The sequence below is a fragment of the Dipodomys merriami genome, unplaced genomic scaffold, assembly GCF_024711535.1.
Source record: "Dipodomys merriami isolate MVZ:Mamm:240054 unplaced genomic scaffold, mDipMer1.0.p SCAF_13, whole genome shotgun sequence".
In the NCBI taxonomy this organism is placed as follows: domain Eukaryota; kingdom Metazoa; phylum Chordata; class Mammalia; order Rodentia; family Heteromyidae; genus Dipodomys; species Dipodomys merriami.
The window spans coordinates 623,947-638,211 of NW_027202604.1; the positions used below are offsets into that span (position 1 = coordinate 623,947).

The 14,265-nt window shown below is 40.2% G+C and overlaps 1 protein-coding gene across 7 annotated transcripts in view; it reads right to left on the reverse strand.

Annotated features, from left to right (window-relative positions):
* Positions 1–14,265, reverse strand: part of Arhgef3 (Rho guanine nucleotide exchange factor 3) — a 359,337-nt gene that overhangs the window by 48,094 nt on the left and 296,978 nt on the right. For 6 of the 7 annotated variants that reach the window (XM_070018470.1, XM_070018471.1, XM_070018472.1 and 3 more), the window contains one exon: positions 3,067–3,174. In XM_070018470.1, coding sequence (XP_069874571.1) covers positions 3,067–3,174 — 108 coding nt within the window. Of the gene's footprint in view, positions 1–3,066; positions 3,175–4,099; positions 4,651–14,265 lie in introns of those variants that run through there. The other variant, XM_070018476.1, reaches the window with a different exon arrangement.

The window sequence follows — 14,265 nt, forward strand, 5'->3', positions numbered from 1 at the left end:
AAATTGTAAACAGATTTTTTTCCTCAGGATCAGTCTGAAGAATAATTATCCAGAAGAATTGTTATCCTAATGAGTTAATTCTGTTACTAAATTTGTTCTCTTCAGCATTGAAATGACTTCCATAGAATCCTTGTGACCTGTGGCCACATTTTTTCCTCTCAAATGAAAAATATGGCAAATGATATTTATTGTATTTTGTACAAAGAAATGTATTATGTTCTTTTGTATAAACACCAAAAGATTTGTAGTCATCTCTGGAAAGAAAAGAAATTGCTATTACTATGAAAGTAAAATATTGGTGGCTAACTAAAAGCATTATACTAGGCACTTTGAAAGTGTTGTCTCATAATCTATTTATTTTGGTGGCACTGGGATTTGACTCAGGGCTTCATGTTTGTTAGGCAAGTGCTCTACCACTTGAGCCATGACCCTAGCTGTCTCACAAATTTTTACAGTGATTCTACAAAGGAATTGGTAACATGGACAGATTTACTCATAAGGAAAAAAGATGACTTAAGATGTTAAGTCATCTGCCCAATGTGACAAAGTCTTTGAATGGAGAGAGCCATGGTCACAATCCAGGCTCTTGATCTTACCCTAAGGGTCAGCAAACATTTTCTGTCAAGTGCCAGAAAACAAAACAACAAAAATAGGGTTTTGTGGTCAATATGGTCTTTATCACAACTATTCAACTTTGTCATTGTGGTGCCAAGGCATTCATACACAATGTATAAACATACAGCCATAGATGTGTTACAACAAAATTTGACTTATGGAACATGAAATTTGCATTTCACATAGTTTTCGAGAAACATTCATCTTTTCATTTCTTCCCAATCATTCTAAAAAGTAAAAATCACTGGGTAAACTTATATACAGAACAAAGGGTACAGAAATCAACAACAGTGACAAAAGGGAATAAACCAAAGAAAAAAAAGAACCACAAACAGTACAATAAAAAAAACCCTCTTGTTTCCATTTCTTGGAGTTCATTTCGATAAGCATCATTTTATATGATTTATGCACATAGCTATCAAACCCTTGTGATCCTCTCCCTAAGAATATCCTCCTTTGTTCTCACTGTGTGAATGTTTAGAGTGCTGTTTAATTAATCATGTCCAAGTGTAATGATTTGTCTTTTACTATCCATTGGGTTTACTTGTAAATTTATAGGTACATCTTAATTATTATAAATGAGGGAAGCCATGCAACCTATGTTTCTTTGGGTCTGGCTTACTTAGTATATTTTTTTCCATTTCCTTACAAATGGGGCAATGTCATTCTTTCTGATACAAGCATATAATTCAATGGTATATATTTACCACATTTTCTTGATCCATTTATTCACTGAGGGGCATCTGGGTTGATTCCATATCTTAACTATGGTAAACAATACTGCAATGAATATGGTTGTGCTGGTGGCTATTCTGTACCCTTTGTCTTGTATATAAGTTTATCTGATTTGCGGAGGAGAAGAGGAAGTACAAAAATGGTGGGACAAAGGGTGAACAAATTCAGCAGTGATACTCACTAGACAATATGTTGGAAATGAACTATACAACTTGGGAGAGGGGGAGAGAAGTTGGGAGGGGAAAAACTGGGAGAGAATGACACTTCAAAAAGAAATGTACTCATTTTCTGACTTATGGAACTGTAATTCCTCTGTATATTATAAAAAATAAAATTTACATTTTTTTAAACAACAACAAGAACAAAACCCTACTGGATAAGGTGGCTCATACCTATGATCCTAGCTACTCAGGAGGCTGGGATCTGATGACTGAGGTTGAAGCCAACTCAAGCAGGAAAGTCTACAAGACTCTTACCTCCTCTAATTGAGCAGCAAAGTGGCTCAAGTGGCAGAGTGCCAGCTTTAAACAGAAAAAGCTAAAAGTTCCTTCCTAGGCCTTGAATTCACACAAAAATCAATTAACCAGTCAATCAACCAAACAATGGTAAAGTCATTCTTAGCTAATAGGCCATTCTTTAAAAGAGGAGCAGGCTGAATTTTTTTTTTAATTGTGAAAATACTGTACAGAGGGGTTACAATTACATGGGCAAGGTAATGAGTACATTTCTTATCAAGCTTTGTTGCCTCCTCCTTTGTTTCCCCTTCCCTTCCTGCCTTTCCCATTCCTCCCGTTTGCCCCCCCCCAAAAAAAAGTTGCCAAAGTTGTAAAGTTTTTCGACATAAAGACTTGCAATGGATCCACCTGTATCCCTATTTAAACAATTTGTTTTTACCCTTCCCCTTCACAAATTATACCAACATCAAATACAATGAACACAGGGGTTATACCATGGGGGAGGGACATAAAAAGCAACAAAGAAATCATCTTATAAATATGTTAGAAACAATCGCAAGAAAGAAAAAAAAAACATTTGAATACTCATCTTGGTGGGAGTGTAAACTTGTTCAACCACTTTGGAAAGCAGTATGGAGGTTCCTCAAAAAACTCCACATAGAGCTCCCCTATGACCCAGCAATCCCACTTTTGGGCATTTACCCAAATGATCACAAACAAGATCATACTAAAGCTACCAGCATTATTCACCATAGCTAAGATATGGAACCAACCCAGATGCCCCTCAGTAGATAAATGGATCAAGAAAATGTGGTATATATACATTGCCCCATTTGTTAGGAAATGGAAAGACTTGGAAAAAATTATATTAAGCCAGGCCCAAAGAAACATAGGTCCCATGGTTTCCCTTATAACTAGTATATGTCTGAGACAAGCAGGCAGTATTTTTTTCTCACAGTGCCATTGCTGCCCTCCTGCTACCCTCCAGCTCCCATCATGTGCTGGTTTCCTTAGGAGCCAGAAGCATGTGAAGTCTAAAACCTGCAAGAGCATTATCTGAGTAGTGCGGAAATACAACTGTAAGGAAAAACCTAAGAGAAATGGTTCTGACCCCACCTGACCCCTGATTGCCACTTGAAACAGTTTTCATTCTTTCAGTCTTCAATCTTCTACTGAAACAGACATTGATTCAAGTTGACTTGAAACCAGCAGAAATTCTGGGCAGGACTTCCCAATCACAAAGTCATTGTGCCTTCCTTACCTGCAGGGTTTGGCTGAAGCGCTTTAATGGTGTGGCCTTCACTGGTGGGATGAGGTTTGCTAGTGATGTGACTCTGGAAAGGGGTTTAACCCGTTTATTACTAGGTTCCTGTAGGGGAGAGGGAGAGAGGGAGAGAGAGAATGAATATATGTCAAGGTCAATTCAGAACAAAAGCAACTCTATTATACAATCTCATCCCACAACATCAGCAATTGGCTGTACATCCCCCACTTAAGGAATGTAAATGGGCTCTTTTCTCACTCCAGCTCCACAGACAGGATCTGACTTAGGAGTAGAGAGGAAAAAATGACAGATGTGGACAGAGGCAGTTCTGTCAGGACAGAAGAAGCCCTGGGACCTGCCAACCTTTAATTCAGAAGCTTCCGCTTTGTTTAATCATTCTTTCCACCCCAGTGGAGAAAAGTGACCTCTGATTTCCCCTCCAATGACCTTGCCAGGCATTGACAAGTCTTCCACTGCTTCTGGTTTCATCCTTTAAAACACCTTGCCCCACCTTGTCTGAAGTCACTTTTCCTTTATGCAATGGCTTTTCTAAAGCACAAATATTATTTTTAATCCAATAAACTAAATTTTTTTTCTTTAAAAACTGGGATAAGAAAGTACCTTTGTAATCTACAGTGCACTTCAAATGTACATATTAATATCCATAAATTAAACATCTGAAAGCAAAAGAAACCATACAGGAGAAAAGATCAATGCTTTCTATACTATTTATAGACTCTAATTTTGAAAATCACTCTGTAGAAAGTATTTGTACATCTTCAAGTTACTCTGAAATTGACTGATGGGTGAGAGGAAGACTACTTGTTCCAATGACTGCAGACAAGAATTACATAAATAAAAACAACAGGCTATGGAAAGAAAGAGATGACAAACACACAGTTTACAAAAGACAAAGAGAAGAGTTACCCTCGTCTTCCTAAGCTCCATCTGACCTGTTGTAGCTTCTGGGTGGCACATGAAAACACCAAATTTGGATAGAAAAAGCCCAAAGCAGACAATTGTGGCCAACCTCAAACATTTCCTGATGCAGCACCTAGATGCTCATCTTTCCTTCTCATCCATTACTCTCAAATTCTGTTGAGAGAACTCTCAAGTTCCAGTTCTTCAGGCCATCCCTGCAGAGCATTTGGAGCATAGCAGGTGCTTGGAAAAATCCTTGATGACTCCAAAATTCTACTGGGATGCTCTCATGTCTTAGTATGCTCTTGCCAGTCTCAGAAATTAGAAGTCATCTCTGAAATAGACTGTCCCCAAGTTCGCTGGCATTCAAATAGGAAAATTTTAAACTTACATAAAAAAGAAGCACACACACACACACAAAAATCCCCAGTATGGCTAGGAGTCACTTCGTGATCTCTCAAAGCAGTCTATCACTTTTCTAAAACGAGAAATTGACTCCAGGCTGCAGCAGAGCTCTCTGGATCCTGTGATAAGCTGAACAGAGAGAAAACTCTCAGAATACCAGGAAGGCTCAGTTCCAAAATGCAAGGGATAAGTCGCCCAAGGTGAGTCGCTGAATTACAGATAAAAGTGCTGAAAAGAAAGCTCCAATAGCCCTTCTGCTGTGTCTTTCAGGATGCTCTGCCCAGTGCGTGGATCCCGAGCATCTGCACCCACAGAGGATTTGGAAGAAAAAAAATCACGTCACAGCTGCACCCTTGGCGTACTGAATCCACACGTGCGCATGCGCACACACAGCCTCTTAGCATCCCCTGAATTTCCCCAAATGGCTCCTGCTTTGGTCTGGAAATACCAAGGCAGTGATAGCTCTACCTTTGATAGCATAAGCTACGCTGCAGCAAGTGACTCCCTGGAGGGTAAAAGGACTTGGTATCAGATAATCCCATATGTACTTCCGAGCCCAGAGACTCTGAGTCTCATTTTAATGGCTAAAGCTGCTAACGCACAAATTTCTGTATCAGAATGGGAAGGTTGAAGGGCAAACACCAGCTGAGTTCTCTTGCTTAAAAGGGGGCAGGGAGCTCTGTACACTTGGCAGGCTGTGGGATGAACCAGCTCCCTTCCACTTGCTGTGTCATCTGTTCTAGGGTTCTGCTGACTTTGCTGCCCATTTTACATGACCTAATAGGAAGAGCATTATCCCCACAGCCCTAAGAAATAGGTTCAATCCAAAAACCAGCTCTCCTACAGTTTAAGAACAGGGCTACTACTTGAGATAGCCTTTAAAAGGGCTTGCCAAAGGCATTGCTCATATGCATGTAAACATCAGACTGCTCTCCAGTAATCTAACATTACCATGTAATGAGTAGTTGAGTCAGAAGCCATTGCTATGTGATTTAGTGTTACAATTCAGCAATGCAGCCAGGTGTTAGGTTCAAAACCATAACTCTTACAGGCTATTGGATCTAGAGGAGTGGGGTGGGGAAACATCTATGACTATTCACAGGAGAAGAATGAATTATGGTGTCCTCCTTGAGGGCTTTGGTGAGAATAGGAGATTAAAAAAACAATTCCTAGCCTAATTAGAATTTTCTTTTCCATTTACTCAGTCTGTCTCCAGCTACATTTTACTGTTGTCTAAAGAGCTCTGAGGGATAATGTTTCCAAATTCTAGTCCAATACTCTACTGAGAACTAGCAAAGGCAAAATCAGGGATGCTTTCAAGCTTTGCAGAGAAATGTTAGAATACAACTTGCAGAGGGTTCCTAGTCTAAAACCTCTGCTGTCAGACCAAGCTGGGCAAGGTCAATGCTAAATCCCGTTTCGAGTATACACAACATCTCAAGCACATCAACTTAAGAGAGGGCAGGAGGAGGTATCTCTAAAGAACTTACAAAGTGGAAAAGGCAATAAGCATTCCATGTAAACAAAAATTTTTGAATAACAGTTGATTGTTCCCTGTTTTCTAAGCTTCATAACTTTTTTGGTTTTCTTGTCTTATTGCACTAGCTAGGACCCCTGTATGTATATTGTTAAAGCCAAGACAGTAAGTACATTAGTCTAATTCTTGATTCTAAAGTAATTTAATCTTTATATAATGTTCTTGCCAAGAGCAGGGGGATCAAACACCCTTGATCAAACAGAGAAAGTCCCCTTCCATACCAGGTTTACTGTCAATTCACATTGACTTCTATTGACTGGTTTTTTTTTTGGGGGGGGGGGTCTGGTCATGGGGCCTGAACTCTGGGCCTGGGCACTGTCCCTCAGCTCTTCAGCTCAAGGCTAGTGCTCTATCACCTGAGCCACAGCACCACTTCTGGCTTTTATCTTTGTGCTTTTGTGGTGCTGAGGAATCGAACCCAGGGCCTCATGCATGCAAGGCAAGAGCTCTACCACTGAGCCACCTTCCCAACCCTCTATTGACTGTTTTATCAGATGTTTTTCTTTATCAGAAGGACAGGAAAATGATTTAGAGAGAGAGAGAGAGAGAGAGAGAGAGAGAGAGAGAGAGAGAGAGAGAGAGAGGGAGGGAGAGAGAGAGGGAAATAAAGAGATGGAAGGAAGGAAAAGAGAATAAAGATACCTTTTCATCCAGAGGATCTGATTTCACAATTTAAAATATCTTAGACTAAGTTATAAGCAATTAGAAATATAGCACTTTATGTACCTTTATTCTTAATTCATCTTTTATCTTTTTGGTGCCAGTCCTAGGGCTTGAACTCTGGACCTGGGCACTGTCCCTGAATTTTTTTTGCTTATGTCTAGTGGTCTACCACTTGAGCCACAGCTCCATTTTCAGCTTTTTGGTGATTAATTGGAAATAAAGGTCTCACAGATTTTACTGCCTGGTCAGTTTCAAACTGAGACCCTTAGATCTCAGCCTACTGAATAGTGAAGATTACAGGTGTGAGCTACTGGTGCTTGGCAAATTTTAATACAACTTTTAAAAAAGTAAATGGATTTTCATCTTTCCTAACTAGGGAACATAATGACTCTTATCTAATCCTTGTTCTTCTCCATGAGAGGCAAAAGCTAAAGCAGATTGCATGATATAAGAAAATGCCTGCCATATCAATATAACATAGCACTTTTTTTTTTTTCGGTATGGGTCTTGAACTCTGGGCTTGAGTGCTGTCTCTCAGCTCTTCAGCTCAAGGCTAGTGTTCTACCACTTGAGCCACAGTGCCACTTCTAGTTTTCTGGTGGTTTATTGGAGATAAAAGTTTCATGGATTGGGAGCCAGTAGCTTACGCCTGTAATCCTAGCTACTCAGGAGGCTGAGATCTGAGGATCGTGGTTCAAAGCTGGCCTGGGCAGGAAAGTCCAGAGTTCAAGCCCCATGACTGACCAAAATAAAAAAAATAAAAAAAAAAAAAGGAAAAAAGTTTCACAGCCTTTCCTTCCAAGGCTGGATTTGAACCATGATCCCAGATCTCAGCCTCCTGAGCAGCTAGGTTTACAGGTGTGAACCACCAGCACCCAGCCCTAGCACATTTTGTTTCCCTCCAAAAATAGGGCCATAGCCCAGTACTGGTAGCTTATGCTTGTACATAGCTACTCAGGAGAGGCTGAGATCTGAGGATTGTGGTTTAAAGCCACTAAACTACAACAAACCAGAAGTGAAGTCCCAGGACCAGCATCAAAAAATAAAAAATAAAATACAAAACGGGCCATTAAAATAGAAGTGATATACAAAAACCTATCACCCATCTTTCTGTACTTCATTTTTGTATCCAGAGTGTGGTTAGCAGCAGTGCAAAGATGATATGCATCATATCAGCCGCTCTGAGAGTCTGCTTTCACTGAGCCTCAGACTTGGCTGAGAAGCCCTTTCAACATGTGGAAATAGAAGGGAGACACCTGGTAATGCTCTAGATGGCTTTCATCAGCCTCATGTTAAACAGAAAGTTATACTGTTATAGTGACTGAGAAACTCCAGCCTAAGTAAATGATAAGAATGAATGAATACTGGTCACAGGAACTTGTTTCAGTGTTTGACATTACTCCTCCAACATCCCTACAAGTTAACTATCAGATACCCACTTTAAAAGAGGGAAAACTGAAGGACTGATTAGTCCATTTGCTTAAAGTCATTCTGCTGTAAAAAACAAACAAGAAACTGGTGATCAGGATTTAAATCCATGCAGGCTAATTCCGAAGTCCAATACCTATACCAGGGCTGGCTAATTTTTCCTTAAAGAGGGGCCTGTCAGTAACTAGTTTAGTCTTTGTGGGCCATTCAGCCTCTGTTCTTTTTCTGTCAGTAGCAATGGGGTTTGAATGCAAGGTCCTGTGCTTGCTACGTAGATAGTCTGTCACTTGAGCCACAATTTCTAGCTCTGTTTTGCTTCAGTTGTTTTTTTCAGGTTGGGTCTCACATTTTTGCACAGACAGCTTGAATCACAATCCTCCTACCTAAAGCCTTCTGTAGAGTTGAGATGAAAGGCATGTGTCACCATGTCTGGTTTGTTTGAGTGAGATAAAAGTTTGGCTAACTTTTTTTTGCCTGGGTTGGCCTTAAACCACATCTCTACTTCATGAGTAGTTGGAATTAAGAGGCATGAGCCACCAACACCTGGCCTCTTCTTTTTCAACTACTAAATATATACATGGAAAGTATTCTTAGTTTGAGTCTCATAGGAAGTGTATCATATTTGGCCTGCTGACTACTCAGGCCACTTTGCTGGCCAATGGTGCTCAGTTTCAGCTCAGCTTTTACTGTGGCAAACCTCCTGGAACTGCCCTCTCAAATGGCATTCTGAGTTATTTGCAAGCTTCTGCCAATGATACAAGATTGATTTGTACAACCTTCCCCTGATGTGCAGATGATATATAGGATTCTACCTTATCCTACTGCATAGTATTCCTTTTGCTTTCTAAACAGATCAGTCTAAACTTAATACCAACTTTCTCTGATAGATAAATAAAAATATAAAACAGATAACAGTGCTTGTGGGATTTAATAGAAAGTAGGGCAGGTAAAAATGGAGAAATCAGAGACTGATTATTGTAAAAACTGTGTGCTAGGCAAAGGGGACTCAATCAGCAATCTTGCCTAAGACAGAAGTAAAAATTCTTCACAATAAAAAGTGTTTTTTAATGAACAGAAAACTGTTTTTGCAAGTGTATCAATAAACACTGAAGTGGAAAAGGCAAGAATCATCTGAGCTTTCTGCATCAGTAGTTACTGTGGGCCTGAGAGGGAGGAGACTAAAGAGATGTATACTTTTCAGAAAAGAAGAAATCTGGAAAAATGAAAAAAAAAATCCTCCCACTGAATTTCAGTAACTCTCAAGTATTAGGGACTAGAATATAAAAGGTACACACAGCTACAAAACTGAAAGTGAGAGAGCGACTTCACTACATTAAATGTCAAGGACGGTAGTCCCCTGGAGAAGTACCAGCCTAGCAGCCAGATTCCACAAATTCTGTCATACTCTATTAATACTATTTACTTATTTGTTTGTTGCTTTCATTAGGAACCGAACAGGCTCCTGATTTCTGAACTCCATAGCATAAAACAAGCTAGTAGAGGCCAACTCTGATTTATTTGTGAAAATCAAGAGGAAAAATGTGCGTCGTTTAAGATCAGACTGTCAAAGGACAGGAGTTCTCTGATCCTGTTGTATTTATTTTACATGGTGAACATGCTTTGCTTTCCTTCATAACTGCCTCCTCATTGGTGTTTTTCTTCCCAAATTTCTACAGTATCACTGTCTTCTTCCTAGAAGGAGGCTAAGACTTATCATCCATGCCTGATCATCACTCTGACCCTGCTCTCTGAAGCTCTGTGAATAACACTCTGTGAAGCTCATTATTCTGCAACCACCTTGAGGTGGTTCACATTGCTTTACTGCTTTTCACCAAGATTCTCATCATCCAAACTTCTAGGTCACCAGATTCTCGCATATTCTCCCTTCCTCTCACATCTTCTATTGCCTAGGCCATCCCTATCATCATGCACCAGTGATTAGTACTTGTACTCCTGCCTTTGCTTCCTTCCAAGCTCTAAGCTCTGCTTCAAATAGGCTCTTTCTTCCCTTTGTAGGGGTAGGGACTTTTCTTTTTCTGCCAAGGACCATTTGGACATTTATATCACTATACACCATACAAAATTATCAATAAAGGCAGATGGACAGTGGGTGGCCAACAAAAGGCATTACAGGTCTGTCTTGTCATGTACCAATGATTTTGTAGGCCTTATATATTTATCTAATCTCTTTAAGTTAAATGGGGAGATACTCTCATGCTAGAGCAGTGAAAATGAATTTTGTGGTAAGAGCTGTACTTTACAGGAATCTTAATCTGTGGTAGGCACTGGGCTAAGAGCTTTGCATAGATTTATTCATGCAATATTTAAAATATTCTCTGAACAAACTGGTATCATTCTCCCCATTTCACAATTGAGCAGAGGCAAAATGTTGCACCTATACTGGATTATACACATCTGGTGTGCTACTCTGACCACCAGATAGTGACAATGAGCACATGGCACAGTGCTTTCTGACCAGCAAGCTCTCAACAGAGCCCAGAACAAGGCTCAAACACTGGGTATGTATGTCTTTTACTGAAGATTATTCCTCCTTTCCACCTTTGTCTGTGAGAACAGGCAGATATTTTATCACTCAATATATGCCTGCTCTCTCGTTTTTTTAAAATTTGATTTTGAAATAATTTTAGATTCATGGAAGAGTTGCAAAAATAGAACGGAGTGCTCCCATGCATCCTTTACCCTACTTCCTCTAAGGTTAGTCTCTTACATAACCACAGTGAGATGTGAACAACATGAGAAACAAACATATTAAAGAAGTTATATTTTACCAAGTTTTTCACTAATGTCTGTTTTTTTGCTGTCCCAACACTCAATCTGAAAGCCCAAATTTTTTATATCATCATCTTATCTTCAGTTTCCTTCAGTCTGTAACAGTTCCTCAATCTTTTGGTCTTTCTAATCTTATAGCAAAATGCAATAGTTAGCTTTGACACTTTTGAGGAGCTCAGTTATTTTATATGACTCTCAGCTTTTTCTTGAGTGATGATTCCTTACAATGAGGAACAATTTTTTTATTTGTATTTTGGCAAGAATCCAACAAAAGGATGTGGCCTTCTCTTTATTTCATAAGGGGATAATATGATGTTGTTGCTAAGTCTGGTGATATTCACCTTAACACTTGGTTAAACGTGTTGTTATGGGTGTTAAGCCCTCACAAAAAGATAAGTGTCTTATTTACAAACAAGATCTTTGCAAATATAACCAAGTTCAGATGATTAGAGTGGGCCCCAAATTCAATCAGTAATGTCTTCATAAGAGGAGGGGAAGCTGAGCACCCATGGCTCACGCCTGTGATCCTAGACATTCAGAAGGCTGAGGACCATGGTATGAAGCCAGTCTGGGCAGGAAAGATCATGAGACTCTTATCTCTAATTAACCACCAAAAAGCCAGAAATGGCACTGTGGCTTAGTTGGTAGAGCTAGCCTTGAGCAAAAAAGCTCTGGCTCTGAGTTCAAGCTCTAGATCCAGCACAAAATAATGAGAGGATTTAGATAGAAACACACAGAGAAAAAGTGGCTATGGAATGGTGGAGGCATATATAAATCAAAGTACACGAAAAGCTGCCACCAAACTCCTGAAATGTATTAACAAGGAAGATTCCTTTATAGGTTTCAGAGAGAAAGAAAGAACACACGATGGAGGGGTAGGAGGGGCCTCTACTAATACCCCGTCTCAGACATTTGGCCTTCTGAAGTAAGACAATACATTTGGGATTTATTTAGTGCAGATACTAGGGCTTGAACTCATGGCCTGGGCACTGACCCTTATTTTTTTTACCCAGTGCTGAAGTTGTACCACTTGAGCCACAGCCTCATTTCCAGATTTTTTTGCTGGTTGGATATAGGAGTAGCTAGGATTATAGGTGTATGCCAACAGCATCCTGGCTTACATTTGGGTTTTAAACCACTTGGCTTATGGTACTTTGTTGCAGCAGGGTTAAGAAACTAGCATAAGTGGCAGCCCTGACTTTCTCCACTGTGATGATACCATTTGATAATTTACCTCCTATCTACAGAGTGTCTAGGGGTCACTCTTGGGGAGTGTCTCCAGCTGCACAGGAAGAAATGGAAGATGGACACAGAGTCCAAGAGTCAATGTCAGCTGGAGCTGGCAGGAAGAGGGTGAGGGAGGGGCAGAGCAGGCAGGACACAGCCAGAAGGAGCCTTCATGTTGCTGTTCTGGCAATACAGTGGACTTGCGGGGGGACAGGAAAGGGAGGTTCCTTGGAACTGGCAAGTGACTCTTTGTCTTATTTTTCGGAAATGAAAATGATTGTTTCTAATTCCAAAAAAATCCATTAAAATTGTTTTCCTGCTCTCTTTCCCCTGGCATACAGTTAATTAACCTGGTACTACCTGTTACCAGAAGATGAAAGGCAAATGATGAGACCCAGATTCCAATGGTAATCTGGTTCACTGATTAAGCCACACATTTATTTCAGAAGTTTCAAACCTACAAGGTAAGCAAAAGATCTTCAGACACAGAACCTTCATTTCCTTCCATAGGAGTTTACCGATGATTTCAATTAAGGCTCTAAAGTTTGTGATAGTTGCAGTCCACGAGGAGCATCAGGCAGGATCTCTGCTACTTAGGGCCTGGCTCCTCTCAAACATGAAGGCCATGCATTTGTGTTTGTTTTTGTCAGCTAAGTCCTACTACCCACTCCTCTCTGGCTCCTCCCTTCGACATCAGATCAGGTAAGAGGAGGAAAATACTCCAATTTTCCCCAAAACCCTGAACATATTGAGGGTGGGAAAGTGATACTCATTCCTTGTGAATCAGTTCTCAACTGAGTTAGCACCAAAAGCCTAGTGAGACCCTATGGCTCAGAAGCCCAGAGGTCATAGTCGACTGCTTTTTAGAGAGCCTGGATCAAGGGAGACCTCAGGACAGCTAGTTGAGCTCAGAGAATGCTAACATGAGATTCTGAAGCCACACCTAGAATCCCTGCCCCAAACCCTGTGCAACAAAACAACACAATGCAACACAATGGTGAAGAATTCAAACATTAGGATTCTGTGGTGTCCTACTTTGTGAGTCTTTCTCTGATTTCTTCTCTGCTTCAAGTCCAACACACTTGCAGGTAAAATACTATAGCTCTCTTCTCTTCAAATAGACTGAATAGCAAGATGGGGAAGGAGGGAAGTGGTTGAGACAGAATTCTTTTTTCTTCTTTTATTTTATGTTTGTTTTTTCGTGTGTAGTGTGCTGGCACTGAGGCTTGAACTCACAGCCTTTCACTCTTGCCAGGGTTTTCCCGTCAAGGCTGACGTTCCATCACTTGAGCTATACTGCCAGTCCAGCTTTTTGTTTTTTGCTGGTTATATGGAGATGGAGTCTCTTAGACTATTCTGCCTGTGTTGGCTTCAACGCTATCCTTAGGTCTTAGCCTTCTGGTTAGTTAGGATTATAAGCAAGAGTCACTGGCATCCAGACTTTGAGATACATTTCACCAGTATACAGAGAAGCAACTGATTTTACTACAAACTCCAGAGGATTGGTGTCTAGGACATGATTTTGTTCCTGAGAGATGACCTCAAGCAAGTTACTGCATTCCTCCCACCCACCCTTACTCCCCCCCACCCTGCATTTTTTTGAGACATGATCTTACTATGTCCAACTGGCTGGCCTTGAACTTGTGATCCTCCTGTCATCAAAGAGCTGGGATTACAAGCAAAAGCTACCATACCACACTGAGATTATTGCTTTTATTCTTACTAAATTGAATTTTTGCCCACATGTTGGAAAAGTATCCTGTCTACGATTCCTATTATGAAGAAACTAATTTTTTTTTTTTTTTTTTTTTTTTTTTTTTTTTGCTGAATGAAGGTTTATGTGCTAAGGGGAAAAATAATTCAGGAAAAATACGGGACTCTCCAAGAACCAGAGCAGGTAGCAGCCTAGGTTAAGAACACAATCTCTCAGTGCCAGTAAAATAAAACAGAAACACTGTTTCAGTCTGTAGTTTTGGCTAAGGTTTCACTCCTCAATTACTTTCAAAGTTATTCCTTTCAGTCAACATTTGAAGGGAAAGTCAACATTTGTCCTGGCAGCAAGCCCACATTTGTTATTTTATTAGTCTGCTACTGGCTAAATTGGCCCAAGATTAGACACATCTAATAACCAGCCGTAAAACACTGGAGTTTAGCAGAAAACCACATTGGAGCTCTCTTACACAGGATGTTACCATTTCTTAACCCAGGGCAAGAGGAGAAATGCT